Here is a 12,817-nt window from a genome sequence, read left to right on the forward strand (position 1 = left end):
GATCTTCTAAAAATACTATAACCATCCGTAAAACAAACTAAAAATGGTAAGGTTGTGTTGACAACACTGTCTAACAGTTAAGATCACTTCTCATGAAATGCATTTTGAAACTTTAGGATTAACAAGGTATTTTCTACATTCCTAAAAAAAGGAGTTAAATCTAAGATGTACTTTTTTGACTGAAATTAAGCTATGTACTGCTTCAAATAGAGTAGCAAGGGTTATCTATGGCTGTCAAATCTTAGCATCCAGGTTTCTTCTATCAAATTACGATTTCATTATAGAAGTTTATAAAAACACAGAAACAGTGCACATGCATTTTGAAGTGCATCGATTGAATAAAATTAGTAAGTTAAAGCAAGTAAGTCTTAAATGCTTTTGTTAAGATAGTAATAAAAAAAAGACAAAAGTATAGAGGTTGAAATATCTAGCTAAAGACTAAATGTTGTAAGAAGTTATTTGGAATGCACGTAGGTAGATTTAAGTAAGGTAAGGATAAACAAAACTGGGCTCAGGAGTTTGGCATTTATCAGATAGTGTGAATGCTACAAGGGAGACTTGATATTCAAGGTTTTCATTGAAATTTGCACTGGAAGAAATATGATTAAAAATGCAGGAGCTGAAAGTAAAACAAACAAGATTCACATGCCATTAATGGGATTATATTAAGGGTTGTAATAATATCCCTTAATCTTAAAAACATAAGTCTCTTACAGAATTATGATTGTTACGCCACGTGAGGTATTACGGTTAATGCAAGCGGCTGATGGAAAAGCCGGCGGATAATCCCGTCTTGGGAAACGGCTCGCTGGAGGAAGGTGCGCAGCTCTGCGCCAGGTTGGGGCGTTAATTCATCAGAGCTGCACAGAAAAGCTACTATAGGTCTTTCATTAAGTAACTACCTAGCTATATTCAAGTAAAATTAGAAGGTAACAAATCTGCTGATTTTTATGTGCAGGTTTCTGTAGGACTTCTCTCTAAAGGAGGAAGAATTAGTACACGAGAGAACTACAAAGTGCAACCTGTTGGTGTCCTGGGGAGGAACATGCGACCGCTGACACAAATTTACATTTGCAAACTTCAGGGCCGGATTCGCTTTAAAAAAAAATAAATAAAGGCAGCATTTAAAAGGCGGCAGCTCCTACTCACCCTTCTCTGTGCGCTTCTCCTTTCTCTAGCTCCTGTATGACCCCCAGCAGCACTTTTATGGTTTCCTGACTCGAGCTGATCAGACTCTCCATCATCTGGAGCTGTGCTTTCAAGTCCACCACTTCGGTGTGAGGCACGATTTGCTGGCACTCCTCGCTCGCCGCCACCGCCGGCTGGCAAGGCCGGGCCTCCTCCGCCGGCGCCGCGTTGGCCTCGAGGGCCTGGTCGCGGCACTCGGCCGCCGGGCACCGCGCCGGCGCCGAGCAGGCCGCGGCGTCCGCCGGCGGCTGGACGCCGTTGAGCCGCGCAGTCCGCTTCCTGCCCTCCTCGGCGGCGGGGCACAGCGCCCAGGCGGCCTCGGCCGCGAGCTGCCGCAGCTCGGGCTGCGCGCCCTGCGACGCCGGGAGATACAGAGCCGCCACCTCCGTCTTAAACACCCTGCCCGGGGCGGCGGCGGCGGCTGCCCGGGGAGGCTCCTCGCCGCCCGGCGGCCCCGCGGCGGCCTCGGCCCGCTCCCGCGGCGGGCGCTCGGGGTCCCGCGGCGGCGGCTCCTTGGCCCAGCCGTGCCAGGCGGCTCGGCCCCACGGCTCGGGGCCGCGGGCCGCGCGCTCCGTCGCGTGGGAGATGAACTCGGCCGTCTGCAGGCTGCCGCCCTTCTTGCTGCGCTGGAGAGCCTCCCCCGAGCTCCTGCTGTCCTTGTCCTTGATGTCGATCAGAAATCCGTTGTTCTGGCTCTTGAAGGTGTCGACGGCCGAGGCGCTTTTAATGATATTCCCTTTTTTCCGGTCCAAAGGAAACGTCTGGTAACACTTTTTAAGGTCCGGGGAAGTCTGGACTCCTGTGCTCTTGGTGACGTTGGGGATCGACCGTCGGGCAGGCACCGTCATGTACTTACGATAAGCCGTTTTGTAAGAAATGGGCTTCGCTTCTCTCTTGTCCGTGTCCTGTATCGTAGACAGCTGCTTGTCCCGCTGTTCGTTTTGGGCCTCGCAGATATCTTTAAACCTCACCTGGAGGGCTTTGTTTCTCTTCTTAATCTGCCGATTGGGATCCAGTGCGTATTTCATCTCCAAGGCGAGCGAAGCTGCTGGCTCGACTTCGCTTTCCGAGGGGGTGAGTAGGCATTTGCTGGGCTCCTTACTCACCATGATGCCTGCGTGCAAAAACAGTTCAAAAAGCCTTTTGTTACAACAGAAATACTGATTTAGCTCAAATATATTGCAAGCTATGAGAACGCTTCCCGGGCTTTGACGGAAACATCTGCCCCTCACAGCGGTTTTGCTTGATTCTTTTAATTAAGTCATAATCCTTGATATTAGACTTCAGTCTTTTGCTAGAAAAATAGTGCCTCTTTATCTCAGTATATTTGGGGATTTATTAAAACATTCTGCTACCCAGAGAGGTTAAATATAGGTAATTCCTGTTTTATAGCCAGGGAGATTGGATTGTAAATAGGCTGAGACTTCTGCAGGGTCACAAAGCATGGTATCTACATATCGTAAAAACAAAAAAACCAAAAAAAAACCCAAACAAAAAACCAAACAATAGTTTTTGTGGCACTCCAGAGCTGCGCCGAGGACTTCTCTGTAGACCTCTTTCCAGACTGTAGGCAACGTTGCTGCTGCCTGATTGATGGTGCTGGTTCACCATTCTGACCCCTCTGCAGGGGAACTTAAGCTGTCAGGAAGCCAGTCATAGAAATTTACTTCAAAATTAATAAAAAAAAGTCTGGGGAAAATGAATAAAAAGGCTATCTGTGCAAAGCATATAGTCCTGATTGCCTTTAATTCTCCTTTGATGCAAACGTTTAATAGCAAGGCTGTGATACTGCTTTTAACAACGCTCGCGCTTACAAACCCCACTTCTCTGTGTAATATACTCTGCATCTTTACAAGGAGTTTATTTAATTTGTCATTAGAGGTCTAGGTATTCTCTGTGTGTTTACTTATTTATTTAATCTGCCTCATAGTTTAACCTAAAATCTGGATAAAGCTTAATTACTGTTAGCAAGTGGTTGGTGCTGCTGTGTGCATAAAGATTATGAGCTATGGAAGTTCGTAGCAGAAGCAAACAGTGCATAAATCAAGGTTTTGCTTTAAACGCAGAACAACCCAACCTTCACTAGAAGCATTAATATGCCTTTATAAAAAGAGCTCCTCATCCCAAAGGTTCCTAAAGCACTTTAGAAAGAAAAAGGAAAAAAAGGCAACTGTGATTCACAGAAATGACCTACTCTGCTATTGAAACAGAAGCACCTCCTCGAGGATGAAAAGATGCCAACTGCTTAACACGGCACGTAGCGGAAAAACAACAGCTCTATCTCTGTACGGATCACCTGGGATCTGTAGGAACCATGAATGGTTAAGACCTCGTTTTTACACCTCACTTGAAAGTTGTCACTTTAGTCTCCTATTGCCCAGATTTCTCTCTAATGCTGAGATTTGCCAAATTACCAAATTCCCACTTAAATCAAGCAGTCTGCACGCGTTCCCTATTTAAATGCTGATGTACTCTCAGAGGGACTCAGAGAACAATGTAATATGAGTAAAGGGACTTTCAGGTACTGTAATTGAAATATTTAATGGAATAAAATAATTTTATCAAAAATGTAAGAAGTCTGAAACTCTTGAAGAGTTAAGTGCCACAACAGGGTCATGTTTTAAAAATCAACCCCAGTGGCACCAGGGAGTGAATTCTTATGGCTACTCTATACTTAGTTTTCATTTAGGAAAACACAATTGAGAAGCCATTTGCAATGGAAAACTTAAAGTATATAGTTTTTTTTTAAAAAAAGTACTAAAACCATTTTCCAGAAGTTCCTAACACGCCTGAGTGTGCACGGCAGACGACCTGTATACTGCAAGGTTTCCTGGGAGCAGTGGTCCATTACACTTGGAAAGGAGGTTATCCAGTTATCCACACGCTGAATTTAATATTCCTTCAGTGTCAAAGCCAGGCAGGGAGATCTAGGTCTTGGCTGAGTGCTTCGGCCTGAACTTGTAATCTTCTTTATATTGCCTTTTATCTTTTGAGATATTTCTTACACGTTAGCTCCGAATGGTCACACAAAAGTTTGATCGTGGCAGAACTTCAGTTTCCAGGCTATTTTTCACTCAAAGTCCTGTTAGGAAGTTTAGCCTGAGAAGGGGTGAAACGTTGTTCTCTCTCTAAATGGCATTGTGCGATAAAGGGAAAAAGTCTGCCATCTAGAAAGAGCAAAACTTAACCGCTCCAGCCAGGGACCCTAGCAGCACGGCAGCCAATTTTTTCGCCGCCTTTTCTTCTGGAGAGAGCGGGGTGTGAGCTGGCTGCCGCGGCACAGACGGGGCATCCTGAGCCTTGCAGCGGACTCGGCCTCCTGTGTTAGCTTGTTGCTTTCCAAACCTCCTGGGCAAATCTGCCATTGCTTAGATTTTGTCATGTTTTATTTCCCTGGCTCCAGGAATTTGTAAACAACTAACTGAAGTATTCCAAAATCTGTATAGTTTGTGTGTGTGTTTTTTTGTTTTTTTTTGTTTTGTTTTTTTAACTCATTTGTCACGTGCAGGTAGTGTGATGAGAAACTGCCCTTTTAGAAGGGGAAGTTCCTACCTGAGTCTGGATGAGAAACATCCAACCTGAGTATGAGGGGGTAGGGGAAAAGGGTGGAGAGAGCAAAAAGAGAGATGATTTGGGGACAAAACCTCTCAAATAATGAAATCTAGCATTGCTATGTAGTAGTTTTCACACTAAAAAACTTCAAGTTACAGTGGTCTCTTGTCCTTGGCACCTTACTGGCAGGCTAGGGTCAGTCCAGTTATCTGTATGCCTTTAATCCATGATGTACAAACAAATGGTAGTTTTTGCAGGAAAAAAATGAACTAATGAATATTAGGGAGTTTTTGGTCCAGAGGAGCGCCAAAAGAAGGGGTTAGTCAAGCTTTGTGGGGAATAATAGCATCCTATATTTTCTGCTTTGGATTATACCTTCATTGCAACAAACATTAAAGCAATGAAGATATGCCTGTATTTGTGACATATTCTGTATCCGACTGGTTTGCCCCAGTGGTTGACAGCTTCCAAAGATGCCGATGGTAGGAAATATAAATATCTATCTACCTATCTTAATATATAAAGCTGGAAAATCAGAATGCTGTAATGAGTAATGAAATGCTTTGTAAGATACAAACCGTCAGTCAGCTTGAAATTTGGCAGACATAACATGTACAGTGCTAAAATACATTGTAAAAAACTACCACTGAAACCAAACCCTCTGCACTTATTTCCATATTTATGAAAGTGTTCCATAATGATCTGCTAAACTAATGAGTTTACTGAAAAAATGAATACACAAAGATGATAGCCGCTGTGTCCATTAGTTTTCACATCTGCTAATGTGAGTTCTTGCACTGCTAAGGAATTGCAGCAAATATGAAATAGGTTGCACTTAGATGTGAAATATTCAGTAATTATGTCTGATAGGTGGACACACTTCGGAAGCAGCTTACAAAAACTGCTTTTTACCTCTGGAAGTCACCTACTGAAAATGTCTCCTAGGATTCCCTGTTGCTCTGGAAGTTCCTGGAGTCATGACTTTTGTTATTTGACAACGGGATCCACCAGCACAGTGGATTTACTCTGAAGTACTGGCTTGATATTTTGTTAGCACACCTCTGAATTGAAGACGCTAGCTCAATTTTCAGATCCCCTAATCCTTGGGAACGCCAGATCACTGGGTTAGTTTGGAATGACATACCAGACAAAATTAATTGAGTCTTTAATACAGATGAAAGCAGGAGCCTGATGATATTTTACAGAATGGAAATAAGATAAATGATGTAGTATAGTCTGTGATGCAGTTAATTTTAAGTGCCTTTAATAGCCAATAAATTGATTCTTCAGAAATGCTTCTCTCCCTTTTCCACCTGCACTAGCCTGAGTGATTTAGCTAATCTAGAGGTTTCTGTTCTCAATGGTAGCTTGGACTCATCATTTTCTAGATACCTGTGATTAAGAATGATAACTATCAAAAGAACTAGATTTTTTTTTTAAGTCTTACTCAGTCCTTGGTGTCTCCAAGGAGAACCCTATGTGCACATCTGATAGAGCAGTTGAGAAAGCAGTTGATTGGGAGTTAATATTTATCGCAGAAAAGTTTATGTGGGAGTTCTTTGTTTTGTTTCATTTATTTTTTGGACAAGGTGTTGACTTCAATTTTCGCTTACTTAGGCATTACCACCTACAACACACTCTTCTGGGAGGCCTGCTTAATCGTTTAACCTGTATTCGCGATCTGACCGTGCTAGAGGTCTGCCCCATTCCCACCGAAGTTAGCGCAAAATTCGTATTGATTTCCCGGGGAGCAGGAGAGCATGCCGTGGGCACAGCCCGGACTGGGGCCGGCAGATTGGAAAAAGAAATCTCAATTTGTTTCCTCTGCCTGCATGATTTCTCTGCAATTCTCCTGGCCATTACTCAAGCCTGTGGTGCTTTCTGGAATACAAGCAGAGACTGGCATACAAATGTGCGACTGGGAAATACGATGCAAACTGCTGGGCTTTGTGGTACCTTAGGAAACTCCCGAGATGCAGTTTCCCTGCTTGCACGAGCACTGCAAAGCTTACGGCTTACTCTGTCAGTGGGCTCGGAAATGCTTGGGTTTGGGGTTTAGCTCCAGGTGCCCATGAAATACAGATAATACAAGTAATTTCTTCGTCTATAATTACTAAGAACAAACCCTGACTGCATGACCTGATTTGCTAAGCTAAATATTTAAGCGATCACGGAGCTGATTTTTCATTTTCTAGCCTTGATTTGTTTTTAAACTTGTGGTTGATTACCCTTAAGCAGTGTTCCCTTATGTTTGAATATGGAAATAATCTATTAAATAATAATTATAAAAAAGGGATGCACAGAGAAGCCTTAAGTCAGTAAATCACTCTTCAGGGTAAGTCATAGAAACCACCTTCTTTATTATTTCAGGTTCCCATAGCATGTTTTATTCATCTACATGAATCCCTCCCTTTCAATTCTTCATTTAGTGATGTTGTCCAGATTTCCTTCCCTCAGTATGTAGCAATGGCATGCACATTTCTAGGAAAGAGGCCTATTTTGTGATTCGCATGCTAGTTAGGAGGAGCTCAGTGGGTACTGAGCTGTCCTGTTCAAATCAGTGTCGGCAGGAAAAACTTAAGTATATATGGGAATCTTTGCGGCACTGCCACTCCTAATGCAGAACTCTGCAAAGTCATGGCACTGTAAGGTGAATTACGCTGCTGAATTTCCAAATTGATTTGTTAATGAAGAAAAAGTAGATTTGTTGCTTACCTTATAATTTAAATTTGATTTCTGAGTTTTATGATTTAGTAATGTATTTAAAAATGAATTTGTTAATAGATTAATCAGAGTGGATGAAAGATTCCAGTTTCCAGATGTGGAGGAAAGGCACAGATTCCCGTCTGTGCATCTTCAGGCCAAATGAAGGCTGTAGAGACGGTAGCTATAAACTTCTGTGCACATACTAAGATTACAAAGATTTTTATGCATATATTTAATAGCTTAAAGTAAACATAATGCAAGGGATTGCAAATAATTGGGGTTTACCAGGTAAAGGAAAGGTGGTTAGTGATATGAAATGTCTTTAGGCTTCTAAAGATATCAAGGCAATACTTTCTCATGAGAAGTCTCCCCTGCCCCGTGTGCTATTTTTGTATGTCTAAATATTACAGTAAAGTTTAATAATGCATGCTTGTTTTTCAAAAACTATTTGATGCCCATGAGCCTTATTTTAAGTCCACTGAGGAAAAGAATAGGCATTTACTGTTAAAAACAAACATCTGAAAAAAACTTGAATTTACTTCCTATAAAAAAACTTAAGGTAGAAGCCCAAGCTTTATGTTAATTCTAAATATACCATAGCATACACTAGTAATAGCAATCTAAGGGTGATATATGTGTCATCTAAATGTTTTTCTTATTTTTGAGTCAACTAGAGTGTTGTTAATACCATGTCGTTATTTTCCCACTTTCAGACATTATAATTTTTTACTCAATTTATACAGAAGTATTTTCAGTCTTTTGAAAGGAATCTAATTGTTAGATTAACTGACCATGTTAAGATACAAACTTAAAAATCATGCGGTAGTGTCCTAATTGTAGACCAGTTGTAAGCAATGTCCAGTAAACAAAACCAGATTGAATAATAAAAAAAAAAGCTAGAAGATATCAATGATCTTAGCCAGTTATTAGTTGTTGGCAGAGACTTTTCTCCTGTGATATGAATATTTTGTGGAGTTTTAATATGCAAGTGTGAGGATCAAATATGAGTGCCAGATACATTCAAGGGTGCTTATATGTGGAACTCTTGTGTTTAAAGTAATATCCATCTGTAGATGGATATTATTAGGAAAAATTCCCACTATATTCTAGTGATGCACAAAAGTGGTGTGGTAGACCAGCCTGTCGTCCCTGTATCAGAATTGCTCATGTAAAGTAACAGAGTTAGCAATTACGGTAAATGTCAAACTAATACTTTTTTCTTTTTAAATCTGTTTTGAAACCCTTAGGCATTGAACTTCATTTTTTTTGCTCTGAATTTCCTTATTTATTGCTCAATACTGAATTTCACTCTTATTGCTGCATTTACATATTCTGTACTTTACCAAGTAGAGGGTAAATTGCTGTAGCCTTACAACTTTATTGCTTTGAGAAGTTTGCACCCCTCCAACGATTACAGAGCATTCCCACCGTTTGCCTGTATCAGGGCTTTCCAGCTTGTGGTCCGGAGACGCTTTGGGCTTTCTCGCCTACGTTATTTCTACGTAGGCCAGAGAAGAGGCCTGCGGGTGCTGCCCGGCGGCCTGTGGAACGGCAGCTTACAAAGGGCGGTTATATTTTCCCTGGAAGAAGCTTCAGAGGTTGCACGGATGGGAACAAAGCTGGAACCTACTAGCTTAGACTGAGCCTTTGGTTTTTCAGGTGTTAGATTCTGCTGCTAGGAGCAGCTGGGGGTTGCCGGACTTCGAAATAACGCAGTGCACGGCGGTGGGGATGGTATAATTTCCAAAACTGGATCTGCCAGTCATCTGGTTACGATGATGACACATGGTAGCTTCTTCATTGCCTTGAAAGTGTTCCTCTGGGGTAAATATGATCATGTGGCACCTGGTTGTTTCCTGCTCGGTTACGTGGCTTGTTGTTTCTGTGAAAGCTGGAGGACGAGTTTACCAGCACGGCTGGGCCACGCGGGTCTGCACCGCCTTGTCCTGCCGGTGCTGCACCCGATGCTCCTCGGGGCAGAGCAATGAAGGTGTCCTGGTTTGGGTGGAGGAACCACTAGTTCTGCACATGCTCTGCTGACTTACAGGAGTCCAAAGGCCAGCGTACTTCAGCGGGAGGCTTTTTATGGGACTCTCCGTTAAATAATTTACATAGCAAGCTGTTAGAAATAAAAGCTTGATGTCAGTTTGTTATCTGCAGTATTGCCTAATACTAATTTTTAACTGTTCTCAGTAAACATCAGTAGTTCTTGTGGGTGCAAAAAAAACCCAAAAACAAATGATGACAGACAGAGCCGTTCTGCTCTTTAGCTTAGGCCAACACATTGCAGAAGTGCCAGACCTCTAGAGAGGGTGATCGGGGCAGTAGGCACTGAGCACAGTTCTAGACCTCAAGCATCTGCATTAAATGTAGCTTATTTTCATTTTCATCTTAGCTGTATGAATGTTGGGTAGGTAAAGAAAGGCCGACAAGCAGGTCCCAGCTCCGTACTTCAGTCTTGCATCTTCCATTTCATGCCGCAAGGCACCGGAGCACTGTCGGCTCTTTCCGCTGGGATTACGGTGGAGCACAGACACGCACGAGGACTGTGTGAAGCAGCGCTTAAAAAATGCATGTGGGTAATTCGGGTCCAGAGCCTGACATCTGTAGCAGGATATTAACTGATGAATAGCCTCAGTCTAGGAGATTTGTATTTCCACTCCAGGTTGTCAGCCGTCACCAGGAAAGAAATGCCGTGCAATTTTCACTTTCTTGAGGAAGACATGTGTGAACGGGTTTTGGGTTCACATGCTTCTGGCTCTGCTGAAATTGTAAATTAACAATGTAGAGTTAGACCTGAGCCTGCTGATGTTGACTTCTGCGATGGCAAAGGATGGTACAAAAATCCTCATTACTTGAAAAAAGTGAAATCGGTACAGCAAAAAGCTGTTCTTCAGTTGTTATACTGTAGATATGTGTGCTCTCCAATTTTGTAAAACTTCTTTCATGAAAGCTGGTTCTGAGATGCTTTAGAAAAAAAAATAACATGAAGAGCCACAAACTCAGATGAGAGAGGAGGTTGTCTTAAACTTGAAACTCGGTGCGAATTCCCCAGATCCCAAGTCCAAAAGCCTGAGCTTCTCCTCAGCGTGGAACCGAGGAGGTTCAGAACCGACAGGTAACGCAGATGCAAACAGGCTAGCGCCAGGTCACCATGGAAAAGGTTTTGGACCCAGTTTGGGAAGAACTGTACGGAGGACGGAAGAGGAAAGCAATGAGAGCGTGCAAAGATAGTGCAGAGAAGTGGAATAGATTGCCTTCCGTTTTTGTGGACTCGGGAGACAATTTGGAGAGAGACCTGGAAATAAATAATCTGATGGTAGTATTTTAGAACAGATTATTTTATGCTGTGAATGACTGGAAAGTGTATTAACCTAATTAAATATCCTCTAAGAATATTCATATCCCCACTTGTCAGCTTGAGTTATATACTCTGCTTATCTGAAAGTGTAGGATTGTAGCTGAGAACTCCCGTACTATTAATAAGAATTGCCTGAACAAAGCTCCAGGCACCAGAATTGCCTCCTAGTCAGATAATTTGCATTGTTTTTATTGTGGCTTTGTGTTCAGTGCTACCACTAGTGTGAATGTAAGAATACAATACACTTTTCCTCCACCAACTTGTGCAGCTAAGACTGCCTAAAATACACAGATTCATCCTGAATTCAGGCACTTAGGCCCAGTCTGCAGAATGGATCAATGTTATCAGCGTTAACAGACAGTTCAAGCGTAATTTCTGCTGAACTACGCTCTCCAGCATGTGGATGTTTTGTCTGTCCGTTTGTCAGCCCCTCAGAGATACTGCGGTATTTTATTTGCTGATGGCCTTGATGCACAAAAATGTATTGAACTGATTCGTAACTTAAATTTCTTTACTTGTATCTCCTCATTCATTTCCCATTATATTTGCAGGAGAAAATAGTGAACATAATAGCAAAATGGGCATGAACAACCAATTGCTACTGGTTTGAAGGAGAAATTGGGCTTGCTATAAGTTTCCTTCCTTATTTGCATGTAAATGCCCAAACATCATTACTTTGACTGAATTGCCTCTTCTTCCTTGCTTTTCCTGCCAAGAAGCAGCTACCCAGACCCAAACCGCTTGTTGTGTTGCCGATCTTCTTAGGCTACGGTTCGCAATCCACGCCTACTTGAGCGGTTTTGTATCGAGCACTATACAACCTCCTTTGCAGTTTTGAAGAGCGCTGCAGCACGGTCCCAATGCGTGAGGCTCGCTGGGGCCACGTAACTCGTGTCAGCGCTGAACCACGTTTCCCGTCCCAGTGCTGGAGCCTGGCAGCTCCGCGCGAGTGAACCGCTGTGATTTTCCTGGAAGTCCTCAGTGGGCCTGGGCTCTCCTTGTGATTAAGCTTGGGTATCTACCGCTTCCAAAACCAACCCATTTACAGACAGCTTGGATAGAGCTGTCCAAGTTGTGGTTGCATGGCGAATTTTCCCCTGCATTTTGTTTTATGGGTCTCTCTGAAATTTAACAAGACTTGGAGTCCCCATTGCTTAGGGCGCTATGGAAATAGGATGTGCACATCTAAGTTATGCTGGTCTCGTAATGCTGGTCAAAACTGGGCCTGAGTACAAAAATCACAATTTTCTAAGCAATTAGAAAACATACCGGATTTTTTTTTTTTTGTCTGTATGGCAAAGCTTTTACTGCTTTAAGTTTTACGGTTATGACTTGTTTCAGAATGTGTCTTTTCTTCAATTGAACCACGGACAAGGTGTCTGTGTTTTTCCTGAAGGTTAAAAGAAAATGAAGAGGTGAGGAAGGCCTGGTGTAAAACAAGCAGGGAGGAAAAGAATGAGATGAGCACAAAACTTCTAAATCCTGCTTTGTTATTTTTTGGTGCATCTTCCTCATTTAGGCAATATAGAGTGATCTTCATTCATATTTTTTTTAATAGCTTAATTTTGTAACTGCGTTGGCATTATTTACAAGAATATAGTGCAATCATGGAAATGCAAAAATAAGACAAAACATTTGCTTCCCTTCTCAGATGTCACAAAAAACTGTTAAGGTCAGGATTTTATCAGCATTATTTCAGTACAAATAAGAAGGAATTCCTGTACTAGGTAAAATGGAAAAAAAGTAAATACAGATGGAGGAAAATGTCTTTAGATGGTGTAGACTACTGAAAAAGAAGTTAATGGTCTCTCTGGAGAAGGAGAGAGCTTCAGCCCTGCATCCAAAGGAGCAGGCTGTCCAGGTGGAAGTTAATGAGGGGGAAAGCATTTGTCGGAGCAGAAGAGGGATGCTGAGAAAGACCAGACCAGTGGGAAGGGACGGGGGAGCCCTAGACAAGTCAAGCACGAGGAGGAGGTTTGCAGAGGGCTTCAGAAATGTTTGTTTTAAGAA

At 42.5% G+C, this 12,817-nt stretch overlaps 2 protein-coding genes across 4 annotated transcripts in view; one reads left to right on the top strand and one right to left on the bottom strand.

Moving 5' to 3' along the window:
- DOCK1 (dedicator of cytokinesis 1) overlaps positions 1-12,817 on the top strand; it is a 299,358-nt gene that overhangs the window by 136,981 nt on the left and 149,560 nt on the right. The gene's annotated exons all lie outside the window — the stretch shown is intronic.
- INSYN2A (inhibitory synaptic factor 2A) overlaps positions 1-12,817 on the bottom strand; it is a 47,343-nt gene that overhangs the window by 30,410 nt on the left and 4,116 nt on the right. For both annotated transcript variants that reach the window (XM_064514373.1, XM_064514374.1), the window contains exon 2: positions 1,150-2,302. In XM_064514373.1, the coding sequence (XP_064370443.1) occupies positions 1,150-2,297 (1,148 nt within the window). In that variant the 5' untranslated portion in view covers positions 2,298-2,302. The remainder of the gene's footprint in view (positions 1-1,149; positions 2,303-12,817) is intronic.

Source organism: Dromaius novaehollandiae, chromosome 6, assembly GCF_036370855.1.
Source record: "Dromaius novaehollandiae isolate bDroNov1 chromosome 6, bDroNov1.hap1, whole genome shotgun sequence".
In the NCBI taxonomy this organism is placed as follows: domain Eukaryota; kingdom Metazoa; phylum Chordata; class Aves; order Casuariiformes; family Dromaiidae; genus Dromaius; species Dromaius novaehollandiae.